At 38.0% G+C, this 13,639-nt stretch overlaps 1 protein-coding gene across 6 annotated transcripts in view; it reads left to right on the forward strand.

Annotated features, from left to right (window-relative positions):
* Positions 1 to 13,639, forward strand: part of PTPRQ (protein tyrosine phosphatase receptor type Q) — a 134,583-nt gene that overhangs the window by 72,407 nt on the left and 48,537 nt on the right. For all 6 annotated transcript variants that reach the window (XR_009963869.1, XM_062613835.1, XM_062613836.1 and 3 more), the window contains exons 42-43: positions 802 to 1,071; positions 11,248 to 11,580. Coding sequence is in view for 5 of the 6 variants with exons in the window: in XM_062613835.1 (XP_062469819.1) it covers positions 802 to 1,071; positions 11,248 to 11,580 (603 nt within the window). In the remaining variant the exon portion in view is untranslated. The remainder of the gene's footprint in view (positions 1 to 801; positions 1,072 to 11,247; positions 11,581 to 13,639) is intronic.

The following is a 13,639-nucleotide window of genomic DNA, read 5'->3' on the forward strand; positions in this document are numbered from 1 at the left end:
GTTGTATTACATGAAAGTGAATATTCAGCATTCACTAAAAAGAGCCAGGGAGCTCTGCAGATTTGTGAAACAGGCCTTTGTGCAAAACTGTAGCTCCTTAGCCAGGTCAGAGTGATCCCCAGGCTCATGTACTTTAATAAGGGCTGTGAGTGCCAGGGGACTAGCATGGGTTAGAGGTCTGTGTCTGAACATCCAGGTTCCTTTAAACTGACAGCAAAGGGAGCAGATGAAGTATCAAAATATCCCATGAGGTGACTGCATTTTTTTCAAGACTACACTTCCAGTGAAATATTCTTTCCAGAGCTGATAAAGCAGGGGTTCTAGGAGAAATGATGATTTTTATTGTACCCGGAAGTTACAACCATGAGACATCTGGACCATTGCTGAACTGGTTCGGGCTGGCAAGTGGATCCCTGCAGCTGGAGGTTGTCCTGCCCAAGAGCCATGGTCATCCCTCAGTTGTCTCATTTCATCACTGACATTCCATACTTGTGGTAGTTTCTTAAAAAATGCTGGAAAGACATTGCCCACAGGAGTGTGGTCTAGTCATTTTACAGCTTTTTTGTCAGCTAGTTGCAGCATTGTTTCCTTTCCTCCAGCCCAGATATTGGAAATGAGCCATCTAATAAGGACCAAAACATATTTTTGTTCTCTCAGTGTGTTTCTTTTATCAATTTGTCTGCTACTGGAAAGTTTGACCCTTGCTATAAACATCAGGTCTGCTTCTCTCCCCATATTGTCTGTGATTACCATTTTAATTGTGTGGAAATGTTAATCTTCTGTGTGTGTGTAACTTTTAAGTACCAGATGCTGTTCAGAATTTTCACTGTATTGCAACGAGTTGGCAATCGATCCTGGTGCAGTGGGACCCTCCTGCTTCATCCAACGGTGTAATTACTCATTACATCATAACAGTTGAAGGAAATTCTACAAATTTTTCATTTTATGATACACTGCATATTTTTAGAAATCTGCCTTCCAATATTACCTATCAATTTAAAATAAAAGCTGCAACATCTGCTGGTGGTGGTGAAGAACAGATCTGCAATGCTACTACACTTCCAGAAAAAGGTAACAAATTATTCAAATTAATCCCATTTAACTTAAATGGTGACTATGAAACACACAGGCCTAAAATACCAGCTTCAATTCAGGCAACTAAATCCTTCTGTTGTTTACATTTCTTGCTAATTGTGGATGAGAGAAACAGGGCTTACTCTTTCTCCTGCTTTAGAATAAACTTGGTGTTGAGAATTAATTGCCATTTTAAAAAGCACAGACTACCTTTTTCTGTGTTAAAATTGAATGGCTACTTTATTAATTTCTGATCACCTACTATTTTTCTGTCTTATAATCTCTGCGTAAAGCAGAGTGCCCTTAACATATTTGATATTGTGCATCTGAGAAAAAACCTGGGAGCAAAATTTTTCTTGTTTTATTTCTACCAGAGCCCAATGCTATGACTGCATTGATTGACAATAAAGCTGTTCATAGTTTGTGCGGTTAAGAAGAATTTGACTTCTTCAAGCAAACTTTGTCATTCCTGTCAATGGATAGTAATTTTTAACCTTTAACAAGAAAGAAAATTTTGAGCTAAATCCAAAGAAGAATGTAGGCATGTTTTTTGGCATTGGAGTAAAAAATTGTCACCCAAAGTGTGTCTTCCTTTCTCTTTGCATGCACACTTCACATTTCATTTAATCCTGGCTGTGCTTTCATTTGAAACCTGAAACCTGGAGATGAAATTATATGCAAAATATAGTGTTACTTCTGTGTAAATAGCTATGTGCCTAGCTTCTAAACTGAAAGTGGAGAGGAACCCCAGTCCCATTCCAGGAAGCAAATGCCTGTTTCAGTTCTCTTCCCCAGTCAGGGGTGATTTCTACTCTTGAGATTAATCTTGGGTTTTTTTTTAATTCTTCAGTGATCTTTTAACATAAAAATAAAAAATAATGCTCAGCAAGCAGGACCCAGAAAAAAAGACTTCACTTTCCTACTGAATTACAGGAGTGATGACAACATTTATTTTGGTTTGGGGTTTTTTTCCCTTCTTCAGTGGCATCAATTCATGCAGTGGAATTGAGGAGCTCTATAATTCAGGACAGCTGGATCACTAGGAAGCATGGGGGTGGAATGGGGAAGCAAAACTGTATCCTCTGATGCTTAGAAATGAAACCTAGCTTTTGTAATATTGAATGACTTAAAAGATGAGGTGCAGCTCTCATTCTCATATACATTTCAACTGAAAAAGTGCATTTTGCTCAGTTCTGTCAAATGGTAGTCTGTATCAGCAAGAGGGTTTAGGTTCTGGCTGACATGTGGAGGAGGGCAGCAGAACCCTGTGCAGACATCTAAGCTTTGAGGAAGTCAGACTTACCCTTATGCTTAGACTTCCTGTTGGTGTCTTCCTGAGTGCATGCAGCTCTTCAAGTTCAGCCTTTGGATCTCTCCTAAGAGGATCTCTCCAAGATTTCATTTCCAAATTTCTTACAATCAGACTTGAGAATGTGCATGTCTAAATGAATCTAGACCATGTCTGTATCACCAGCTGAATTACTGCTGCTTTGTTTCCAGATCAAATGGCTGAGCTCCAAATGAGGACAAGCAGAGCAGCCCTTTGCTGGTATAATATGACCAACATTATGAAAACAGCCAGTGTTGTACTTTGATGACTGACCCTCATAATACTATCCATCCCACTAAGCCTGGACACGTTTCCTATTTTTGAACTATATGTGGCACAGTCATAACTGTTTATAGTAAAAATGTTCCTTCTAAATTCCCCAAAAGCAACAGCTCCCCTACAAATTCTGCCATTTTCTGATCCCTTCTGCCTGGCTCCTTGGTGATTTAAGACTTCTGCCTGAAGTAATCCACTCTTGTTTGCTCAGAAATTTCTGTCCATCAGCAAGGTTTCTAATCCACCTTTGAAGGAATTGTTAAGTATTAGAGATAAGCATGCTCATATCTCACAGCATTGGCTGGAAATACTGTAGTGAGCTTAACTACTGTGCTGAACATGGATGCATGTGATCATGCATCTAAGTACAGTTCTCAATTGCAGTTGAAACTCTCTACCCTTTCTTTTAAATCAGGGTTTCTGACCAGCAAACCCTGTCTCAGAGTTCGAGCAAGACTGGAATGGGTATGCAGACAGGTGGGCTGATGCGTGATTAAAACTGGACTTGTCCAAAACCTTCAGGTGTTGGACATGGTCTTATAAGAGACATGTTACCCTCTGGTACAGACAACAGGAAGCTTCATGGCTTCCTCACTTCTTGGAGGATGTGGGAAAGGCTTCTAGTACTATTAAAGAAGCCTGGAACCTAGGAAAGTTAATTATAGTTATTTCTGAGAAATTTGGAGTTGGCTATTAGTTAGTGCTCAAAGAGAGCCTAGAGGGGCTGTGGATGTGGTATTAAGCCTGAGCTTGAGAGGCAGACTGCTAGCCTGTTGTGGTATATGTAACACAGAGTTGTCCTAGCAGGAGAAAAAAGAACATACTTTATTTTGTAGCAACATGTGGCTTATGAGTCTTATCACGGGGAGTTTTCCTAAGTGAAGGATTTATAGGATTTATACTACAATACAGGTTGGGTTTGGGGGGTTTTCTTTTGCCACATAACACTGAGCAGACCCTTTCTTGCTGTTTTAGCATTGGTTTACATGTAGTTGCTTAGTCATATTTACAACAAACTAGTTATTATTAGGACATTTCCTTCACCTTGTGTTTGCATGAATTGTTTTGTAGTGACTGGGTACTAGGAACTGGAGATTCATGGATGGGAATGGAAACAGTTTTATAGCTGTTGTCAGCTTCTTATTTATGGTAGTCTAAGATTAGTCACAGCATATGTAGCCAGCACTGAGTCACTGACAATGCATTTATTTCTGACATAAAGTGAAATCGAATTTGGCTCAGTGTCTCACTGCATACTGTTTGACCTTTACATTCTTAGCAAGTTTATTTGCTTTTTTTTTTTTTTTTATGTAAACTTGTTCATCTCTGGGTACAGTTAAACGTGAATCATGAAGATTAAATTTATGAGGAGTTTTGTAGTTTTGTGTCTAATCTAGCTCCATTGTCATGGTAAACCACCTTTTGCAGGCTGCAGTATGTTCTAAAAACTGTCTAGCAGTAGTATTACTTTGTGATTAAATATATTATAATGGATATGAAAGATAATATAGCAAGTGCATGTGCATAAACGTGTTAGGATTTTATGACTGAATAGCTATCCCTGGATTATTTTCAAGACAATGCATATATTAAAATAAAATTTCATTAAGGTTGAGTGAGTTTTTAGAAGGGAGAAAGAGCCTAAAATGGTAGGAAAGCTCTCCAAAAGGCATGCTAAAGCTGTGAAGATTCAGTTAACTCACAAGTGTGGGACAAGTGTAATAGTAACTCAGTTAAGAATAAAAATAAAACAACTGGGGAGTTCAAAGCATGAATAATCAAAAAGAATGCTGCTTCTTTCAGTCTTTTTAATTTAGATTTTTCTTGATAGATTTTTTTTATTCTTCTCTGAAAATATTAATTGTATTGATTGTAATATTAAGATGTGCAGAGTAATTTTTCCATCCTTACTGCTAGTCCTACTTAATATTGTAAGTGAACACAGTGTCTTGGAACACGTTGAGGCCCCCATTGTACTATGGTGACAGTCTTTACCATTTGTTTTCTACTAAACAGAGATTCATTCATAACTTACATTTAAAAGAAATATGACTAGAAATTAGTCCAAAAAGCATTTTTTTTTTATTTAATCTGTGCGTAATCTTGCTGGCTAAAACTAACTTGTAGCTATACACAGAAGCATGTCATGTGCATAAAGGAGTAGTGTCTCAAAGGATTAGTAACAGGAAAGTTTCTTAGGTGTTTTGGTGTGCAGGTAGCAAATTAACATCGTCTTGTTACTTCTGCACAAAATGCCTTTAGTCTCTGGATAGGAAAGCCTTTAAAGATTCTGTATTTGTATCTCCAGGATGGAAGTGCACGTTGGAAAATATGGACCTTTGTTTCATCTAGGCCTGCACAAAACATAGCAGGAGCGTAAAGCCATCTTCATATCCAATCAAATTCTCTATTTCCTTCACCATAAATCCATTTCTTAAGACATGGCAGCTCTGAGTTAGAGTTGCATGGATTTCCTCATTAACTTGAGAACTGCAGATGACCATAATGCACTGGAAGAAATATTTAAGCTTGTACCCTAAAGGGCTCTTCAGGGCCCCAGCATGGTATGCAATGCAGTGCGCAGTGCAGTGTGTTGGCCTGATTATCCAGAATGATTAACCTACTGCAGAGTCACAGCATTGAAAATGGAAGAGCTTCAGCGTCCCCTGTCACTACTACAGATAAGAGCTGTGCTCCACATATGTTCAATCACTGCTGAAAGTTCACGTTTCCAAACTGCATTAAAGTGAAAGCATCCAAAAATTATGGAGTGAATCATGACTAAGAATCTTTGAAACACTTCTATCCAAGATGACTGAAACTGACTTTTGTTTCCCAAACTTCAGTTTTCTTTATGTAATGAGGAGAAGGGTTTTTTTTAGATTTTTGGATTAGTTGTTATGTCCAAATGTAAATTAATGGCTTTGATATTGATGGCAAATCTTCACTAGACCAATGCAGATATCACTTGGTTGCTGCCAATGAAATTGTATTGATGTTATTTTTATAAGCAGGTGGATAAAAATAGAAGAATCATATAGTGTAAGATGAAAGAAATTTTTTTTTGTAAGGACTAGGTCAACTCTGCATTAATGTATAAGAAATGATAGTGACATATACATACAAAGCTGACACTGAAAGCATTTACAGATCAAATATATTGTTTACTGAATAGTAGACAGTGGTCCAGTTTGTTGGAAAGCTGTGTATGCTTACTTAATTTAAAACACGAATACTCACAGCTTTTCACTGCTTTTCTAAGCTTAGCTTAAAGGTGTGCGTTTCTCCCTAGATTTGTAGGATTTGATTTGTCAATGCTTAGATCCCACAGTTAGAGACTTGTTTTCTAATGGGCCAAAGACTAAGAAATACAGTCCAGAGAGGCTTTTTAAAGACATGTTTTCAACTGTGCAATTTCCTTTAAAGCATGTCTGATAGTATCAGTCCCAAGTCACGGGAAAAACAGCCTGCAGGTTTTTGTGTTTTTATGTTAGTAAAATCATTTGTGACCTATTTGTGATGTCCTTATTCATACTGATCAGGAATTTATATCATGACCCCTGAAGCTAGCAATCTATACTAAGGTAGTATTTAGTTGATCAGGGTTATCAGCTTAACTAGGGAACTCCTTTGGGCAACTAAGCTTTCAAAAACTAATAATCAAAGCAGAATATTACATTTCTTTGCAGATACCTCCATTTTATAAAGTCTTTTGGTTGTGTGCCCATTGCTATCTGTTCTACTTTGTTCTTCACTTTCCTCCTATTGATGCTCTTAATACCACCCAACAGACTTCTAGGCTGCCGCTGTTCTTTTAATCCAAACTCCAGCTACAAGCAGCTGTTCTGTAGGCAGACTTTTTTTTATTAACTTTGTTAGGAACTATGCCCTATCATGTTACTGTCTTCTGTTCCCGGCCCGCACAGCTGTAGCCATTGCTTTCCACAGAAGTCTTTACAGAAAGCCATAACTTCTTTCTTTCTCAGTAGTTTCTGTGTGTATGTGTGTGTGTTTGTCCTTTCCTGCCCTTAGGTTATCTTTGTATTGAGAAGAAGACTTTTTCTCCCAATATTTCTGTTGGTTCTCACCAGTTCCACTGGCCCAGTTCAACTTGATCCAAGTCTTTTCACAGTCCTGGTGCCTTTTCTACCAGGAATTTATTTTCATTTAGGTTCTCAAATGAAAACTTAATCTCAGAGCCATCCACCAGCTTTGGAAAGGCTGATTAGCATTGCAGCCAGATGAGCATAGGGAACCAGGCCAAGATCTGTGAAAGTAACTTCTATTTAGGTGCTCAGCTTCCTGTCAACTTCAGTGGGAGTTAAGGCACATAAATAGGTTTTAGGAGCTTAAAATCCAATGTGGATCTGGCTTCAGGCATTCTCTGTTGGAATTTGGCCATCATGTGAACAATGGTGGATGAACCTGAAAATACCTCATTCCTCCTCTAGTCCAGAAACTGAATTCACCCACATTTCATGGCCAGCTTCTCTGCCAGCACCCTGGCTGGCTTTCAGAAGCTGAATCAAAAGCTATTAAGTGGAAAATGATGGAATGCATTGCAACAAAAATTTAAAACTTTGAAAAACTCTCTACTCCCAGAGCTAGCTGGATTATAGGAAATGCAATATGGTTCAATAGGTAAAGACTGTCAGATATTTGATGATGAGACTTTAAGGGATCCTACCCATTATTCTTGGGAAATTTAAATATAGAATTGGTACTAGTATGCCAGCTAGCTAATCAGAGCACAACTTGTGTTCTACAGCACCATGAACACAGCCTTTTTCATGCTTTTTCTTTAAATGCGCCTTTCTAGAAACCAGGAATAATAATCTAGTCCCCGTTAGGCACATATCAAAGCAGCAGTGTCTAAGAGCAGATACAGAAATCTTTGTTACAGTTTCAATTTAATCTGAAGGAATAATTGACAAAGATGCAATTTTTTGCTTTAATTGTTTTTAGTGTGAACAGTGATCACTTCATCATAGTTGAGTCATGTTTAGAAAATTTAAACAAGCTGCATGATTACTCTAGGAAGCATGGAATGGATTGTTCAAATCAGTACCATCTGTGGACAGAAAAAGTTGGGGAAATTTTAGTCATTCTTAAGGAATGGAAATATGATTCTCCATGCTAGAGTAATGGTAATCCTCTTTGTATCTGTAACCCAATAGTGTAGTTGTCTTGAAATGTCTCATTGAACGCAGTCATCAAGTGCAAGAAACACTGTGCCACTGGGTGTCACTGCTCCTCACTGTGACCCCTGGACCAAACCTCTAATTTGCTCCAAACTCAGATCACATCTTTTTGTATGCTCTAATAAAAGATTACACTTAGATTTGGCTTGTCTATGGAAGCAATTGGATAAAATTGACTAGATTTTGAACTGACTAACGTTTAGGGCTCTGATTACATTTTAAAGGTCTGTGTAGGCATTCTCAGAGAAAATTTTCCTGTGTCTTCTCCTGAGTGATCCTTTCTTTCATAGGTTAGAAATACTTTTTTTATGTGGCTCATAGTAAACTGAAAAAAATGGTGACATAAAATAGGAATAAAAGCTTTTGCATGAAAGAAGTATTTGTCAAATATGTCCAAAATCATGATACCTGCAGGTTGATCTTTCACAATGATGGGTTTCATGTAGTGTTGTCAGGATAAACACATATGCTATCTTCAGCCTTGTTGAGGGTGATGTATATGGGCTCCTTCTGCAACCAGTGGGAAAAAGGATGGAAAGGGAAAAATAATTTTTCTGCCTTCCATTCTTTCCCCTGCTCTCTGTGAGTTTGTCTTTCCACCAAATACAAGGAGAGGCTGGCTGTATTAGACTTTTCTAGGTCTGTGTGAGAGCACACAAATCAGAGCCACTGTTACTTTTCCTGATAAAATTTCTGGTTCTGTGAAACTGCCAAGCATCTTTTTCTTCTTTACTGCAACATTGCTAGCTCCCAGTTCTTTTTAATGTCATCATCCGTATTGAAACAGAGCAAAAAGTGTATTCTCCTTGAGAACGAAAGCCCACCATACTACTTAGAAATTGTCATTGCTCTTTCTGCCTTTGACTAGTCTCTTTAACCTGCCTTGCAAGTGCAGAGACTGCAGTTGTGCCAACCATGGCTCTACTAGTTGCACGTTTGTAAAGTGAAGGTACGTGTTTCCAGCATTCTCTTGGCAACCACCAAGCAACCAGTTACTATCCACTTTATTCCAAGACCCTGTTTCAGTATTTGATCCAGTCTTTCATGTAAATTGGAGGATAGTCCGATAATCAGTTTTCAGCAGGCAGAAGTTAGCAACGGTAGACTAAGAGGCATTAGAGCCAGTTGTTTCTATCTCCATGTCGCATGCTTTCACACTTTTATTCCAAACCTGCCAGGTCTGGCTGTTCCTATAGCAGCAAGAGTTCCTGGAGTTGTGTGCCTGGGAAGGTGAGATCATATTCTTTATCAAAAACAGAGTAATCCCTTCTGAGTAAGAAGGAGGAGAATTGAATTTTCTGAAGTCCTTTTAATTTTCATCTGTTCTGATGTCTTTGAAATTCCTGACACTTTATTTCTTAATTCTTGTAATATGTAGTAATGGGTCTTAAAAATGCTCTAATTCAAGTTCTGAGTGAGACTGGATGGTAACTTTCATTTTACTGCTGTAGTCTTATCCATTCTATCCCACATTTTATCATCATCCTAATTGAGTGTGTAGCATTCATTTCTTTTCAGTATCTTAACAGATATTAATAGCTTATATTACAACAGATGATTTTTTAAGGAAAATACAGATTGTTTTTATAGTAACCATTGAACACTTCTCTGCCTTTATTTTCCACTAATTAATGGTATAACTAAGTCCTTTCTTGTAATTTATACAAGTAGCAAAACCAGTTCATAGAGCTATTATGAAAATATTGCAGTGTGTTTTTTTTCTTTTGAAAGGAGACAAACAGTATTACATCTCCAAAACTGATCAAGCAAGAATGTTACTGCCTGCTTTGTTTTTACTTGCTACTTCCTGTACTTCTCTTTATGCTAATAACAATAGAGCAAAACAACTTTTATTTTCATATCAAGGAGTATGATGATGATGAATGTTGTTTCTAGCAAAGATTTTTTTTCTTAGGCAGCTCACTCTTGTTCTGTCTCTGGTTAGTGTATAGCAGGATGGGAGCATATAGGGCTATTGCAAGCTGCAGTGTTGTGTACGTGTGTGTAAGATCTGCGTGGAAGGACAACGGAAGTGCCCATGGTTCCTGAGCCTGGTTTATCTCCTGCAGGCTCCACCTGCTTTGGGTTCATTTGTAGAGATGTGTATTTCTCAACCTTTCCATCATCTCTACTTGCTTTAACTCAATTCACATTTCTCATTAAATATTTGTATTTAGTGAAAAAGCTTCAGCCTGTTACATTATGGTGATTTTTAGAAATAAATTGTTTCAGGTGAAAGCAGAGATCATATATTCCCACAAGGATATTAAAAAAAAAAAAAAAAAAAAAAAAGAGTGTTTTCTCTTGGTCTGGGATCCTTTTATTCTTCCCTAAGCCTTGGGGCTTCTTTAGTTTCAGTTTGAGGATGTATCATGTGTTTTTCTCTTACCAGTGATACTTCTTCCCCGAAAGACTCTAAAGCACTCTTTAAAGCTAAGTGCACAAAATGATTTCTGACCTGATTTCTCTGCACAATTTTTGCCACAGACAGTATTCATATTATCTTACAGAGTCTTAGAGATAATATTAGCTTACTGTATGACTATGTGATATAGCACAAAACCATATGTTGCATCCAGTCTGTGAGAGCTGGGAGTACACTGTTGGCTTAATATAGATATGGACAAATGGGTGTGCATGTGTGTATGTGTATGTATGTGCATACATGCACTACTTCTGTCTCCATGCACATGAATATAACCTGTGTATAGCCACATATACATATATATACAAATACATGGAAGCGAAGTTTATGGGAAGTTTCTTTTTTTGCTTTCAGTTGACATACCATTTAGTTCTTCCTTTTGGTGTTTTAATTTGTTATTTGCTGAATAGCATGTAAAGCACCTATATAAAAACAGATAAAACATACCGCATGTATTGATACTTTCCATTCAGAAGGTGAAACAGGACACTTAAAAAACCTCGAGGTGTTGCTTGTGGATTTCACAGTTACCAGGAGAGAGGGAGACAAATGAGTATTTCTAAGTGAGAGGTGAGGAATCTCAGCAACAGCAGTAAAAGATCCTATGGGTAGGCCAAAAATAACTTTGCTTGATATGCCTTCCTTCAGTTGGGACATTGCTCCAAATGTAGCATAATAAATGTCACACCTCTCAAAGCTGCCCCTGCATGCCACACCTAAAAGTATTTTTCTTTATTTCAAAAGCTATAGTAAACGTACACTACCTATATGTGTACAGTGTGATTTACACCAATGGAATTAGTCCTTATTAAGCGTATGAAATTGAATCTTCATCTTTAGACATATTTATTAGAATATTTTTTCAACACTGGATATACAAGTTATAGTTGCAATCGCTTTTCATTCAAATGAAGATATCTTACAAATGTTTTAATTTCTAGTTCCTAGTGCTCCCAGGGATATTGTTTTTTCCAATGTGCAATCAACAAGTGTGACCTTGAATTGGAGATCACCAAAATCTATCCTTGGATACTTTCAAAACTACAAGATTACCACACAGCTACAGTCCACCCACTGCAGTGACTGGGAAACCAAGGAATGTATTGAATATGAAATGCATCAATATTTATATGAAAACGTGGTGGATGACCAGATAGAAGAGACTGTGTATGGACTGAAAAAATACAGATGGTACAGATTTGCGGTTGCTGCCAGTACAAATGTTGGTTATGGAAGTTCCTCACCTTGGATTTCTACACAAACACTTCCTGGCTGTAAGTAAGGATGTCTGCCATGTGTAATAATTCTGTAACAATGTGACATCAACTAAACCAGAGCAGTTGGTTGAAGTTATTTCTTCATAGACTTACAATACTGGTGAAGTTATTAAGGATTTATTGCAGCTCTTTATGTATGAAATATCATGATATAAATCATGTGGTAGGTCTAGATCATTGGCACTGTTTCAGATTTTAATGCCTTTTTTATGCTCTACTATATATATTGCTTTCCCAACAGCAGTTTTTTTCCTTAGCCCTACTTCATGTCTTGAATTGGAAAGTGTGAATTTTGGGTTGATAAGCCATTTTCAGTACATCTTCATATGTGGGGTGTGTCAATGAAAGTAGTGCTTTTTCTAATTTCTTGACTAAAAATCTGCTTACTAACATCGTAATGCTTTCCTGAAATTCTGTTTTATGATCCTGGCAATAGAATTTAAGCAATAGTTTCAGATGAATTAAGATTTCTTTCCAATAGTGTTTCCACCTAAAGAGATTACAAGTCAGAGTAGCCATGTAACGCCTACAGGACTGCCATAATACATATTAGAACTGTCATGTCTCAGCTAAGGATTTTGGTTTCTAAGAGAAGAGTTAGTTTCACAGATAAGTCATCACTAGATATTTGAGAGAAGTGAATGTGAGACATAAATTATTTAGGCAGTTGTCATGGGGACATATGACCTTCCCTCCTAGTCTGCAGCCAGCCTAGATCAGAGCACATCTGAGATCCAGCCCCCGGCCCTTGTAGAACAACTGAGAACCACCATGAGTGGCCTGACTAAACCCCAGCTCCTTCACTCCTTTCCCCTTCCAGATCACAATAAAGATACCAAGGACTAAATAGCTGTATAACAAAGACTGCTTAGTGGTCACATGCTTATTTAGTTCCACTCATGTTTTTCCAATCACGTAATATGAATTCAGGGGGCTTTTATATAGTGCTCATCTCTGTACAGCAATACACCCATCTATTCTTAAATACCTCACCGTTTTCCCACTAGGTAAGGAAAGGTTGTTGTCTTAATTTGCAGATGAGAAATTGCAGTATAGAAATTCTAAGCCCCAAAGGGCAAATAGATTTGGACACACATCATGGGAGTGGACATTGCAACAGCCCATTTTTCATGTAAAGCACAGAAGCAGTCCTTGGGATTGAAAAGTACTGGAACCAACTGCAGAGTCATTCATATGCATTTAATTTCTTTGTCCAGTGGTTCTTATGAGCATACTATGCCTGTAAATTAATGCAGTATTTTAAATGAAAGTGGCAAAAAAAAATATCAAAAAAACATATAACCCCAGATGGAGCAGAGAATATCTAGAAGTTGTATGACTCTTGAGCCAGCAGCTCTGGGCAGATTTCTTACTATTAGATGGATAAATCTCAGCTGCTGGTAAGTGCTAATACTTCTCTTAAAAGAATTGCTTAGTTTAGGAAATTTAGGGATTTAAACTGGACAGAGAGGCAGACAATGGAAACACATATAAGCACATAAAGTTAGGATCCTCTTTACGGTTTCCTCTCTGGACAGTAATAATTTGCCTTATGATAGAACTAGTTTCCTATCATTCCTACTGAGGTAGTTAAAAGTATAAAAATCTCATTAGGCTGCACAAGCCCTTTCCATGACAATAGAGTGTCATTCTCTGCAGATCCTCTGTGTGCTCTGTTAGCTGGTTTAACAAGCAGTGGTGGGGTAGATGTTAACAAAGTTCCACCAGCCCAAGTGTCTGGGCTTACTGGCCTGTGTCTGTGATAAGGGAAGTGGGCAGCAACAAATTTCCTGTGAGCTAAGTCAGTGACACATCAGGAGATGAGCTGCCTGTAAAACACACTGCTGTGGAGTCAAGGAAACATGGACACTATTCCAGATGTTGTGGTGGGGTGCAGGTCTTTCTGCTGGAGTGATGGCAATCATCTGAGGAGGCAAAAAAGGGGAAGGTGACATGTCACAGCTGGGTAGCCAGCTGGCAGCTCCGGTGTGCTTTAGCAGAGCTGGGAGTCGGTCTGAGCAGCAGATGAGCTTTAGCAAGTGCAGGCCTGTAGCTA

The sequence above is a fragment of the Pezoporus occidentalis genome, unplaced genomic scaffold (genome assembly GCF_034315485.1).
Source record: "Pezoporus occidentalis ecotype Australia unplaced genomic scaffold, CSIRO_AGI_Poc_V1 ctg17, whole genome shotgun sequence".
Taxonomy (NCBI): domain Eukaryota; kingdom Metazoa; phylum Chordata; class Aves; order Psittaciformes; family Psittacidae; genus Pezoporus; species Pezoporus occidentalis.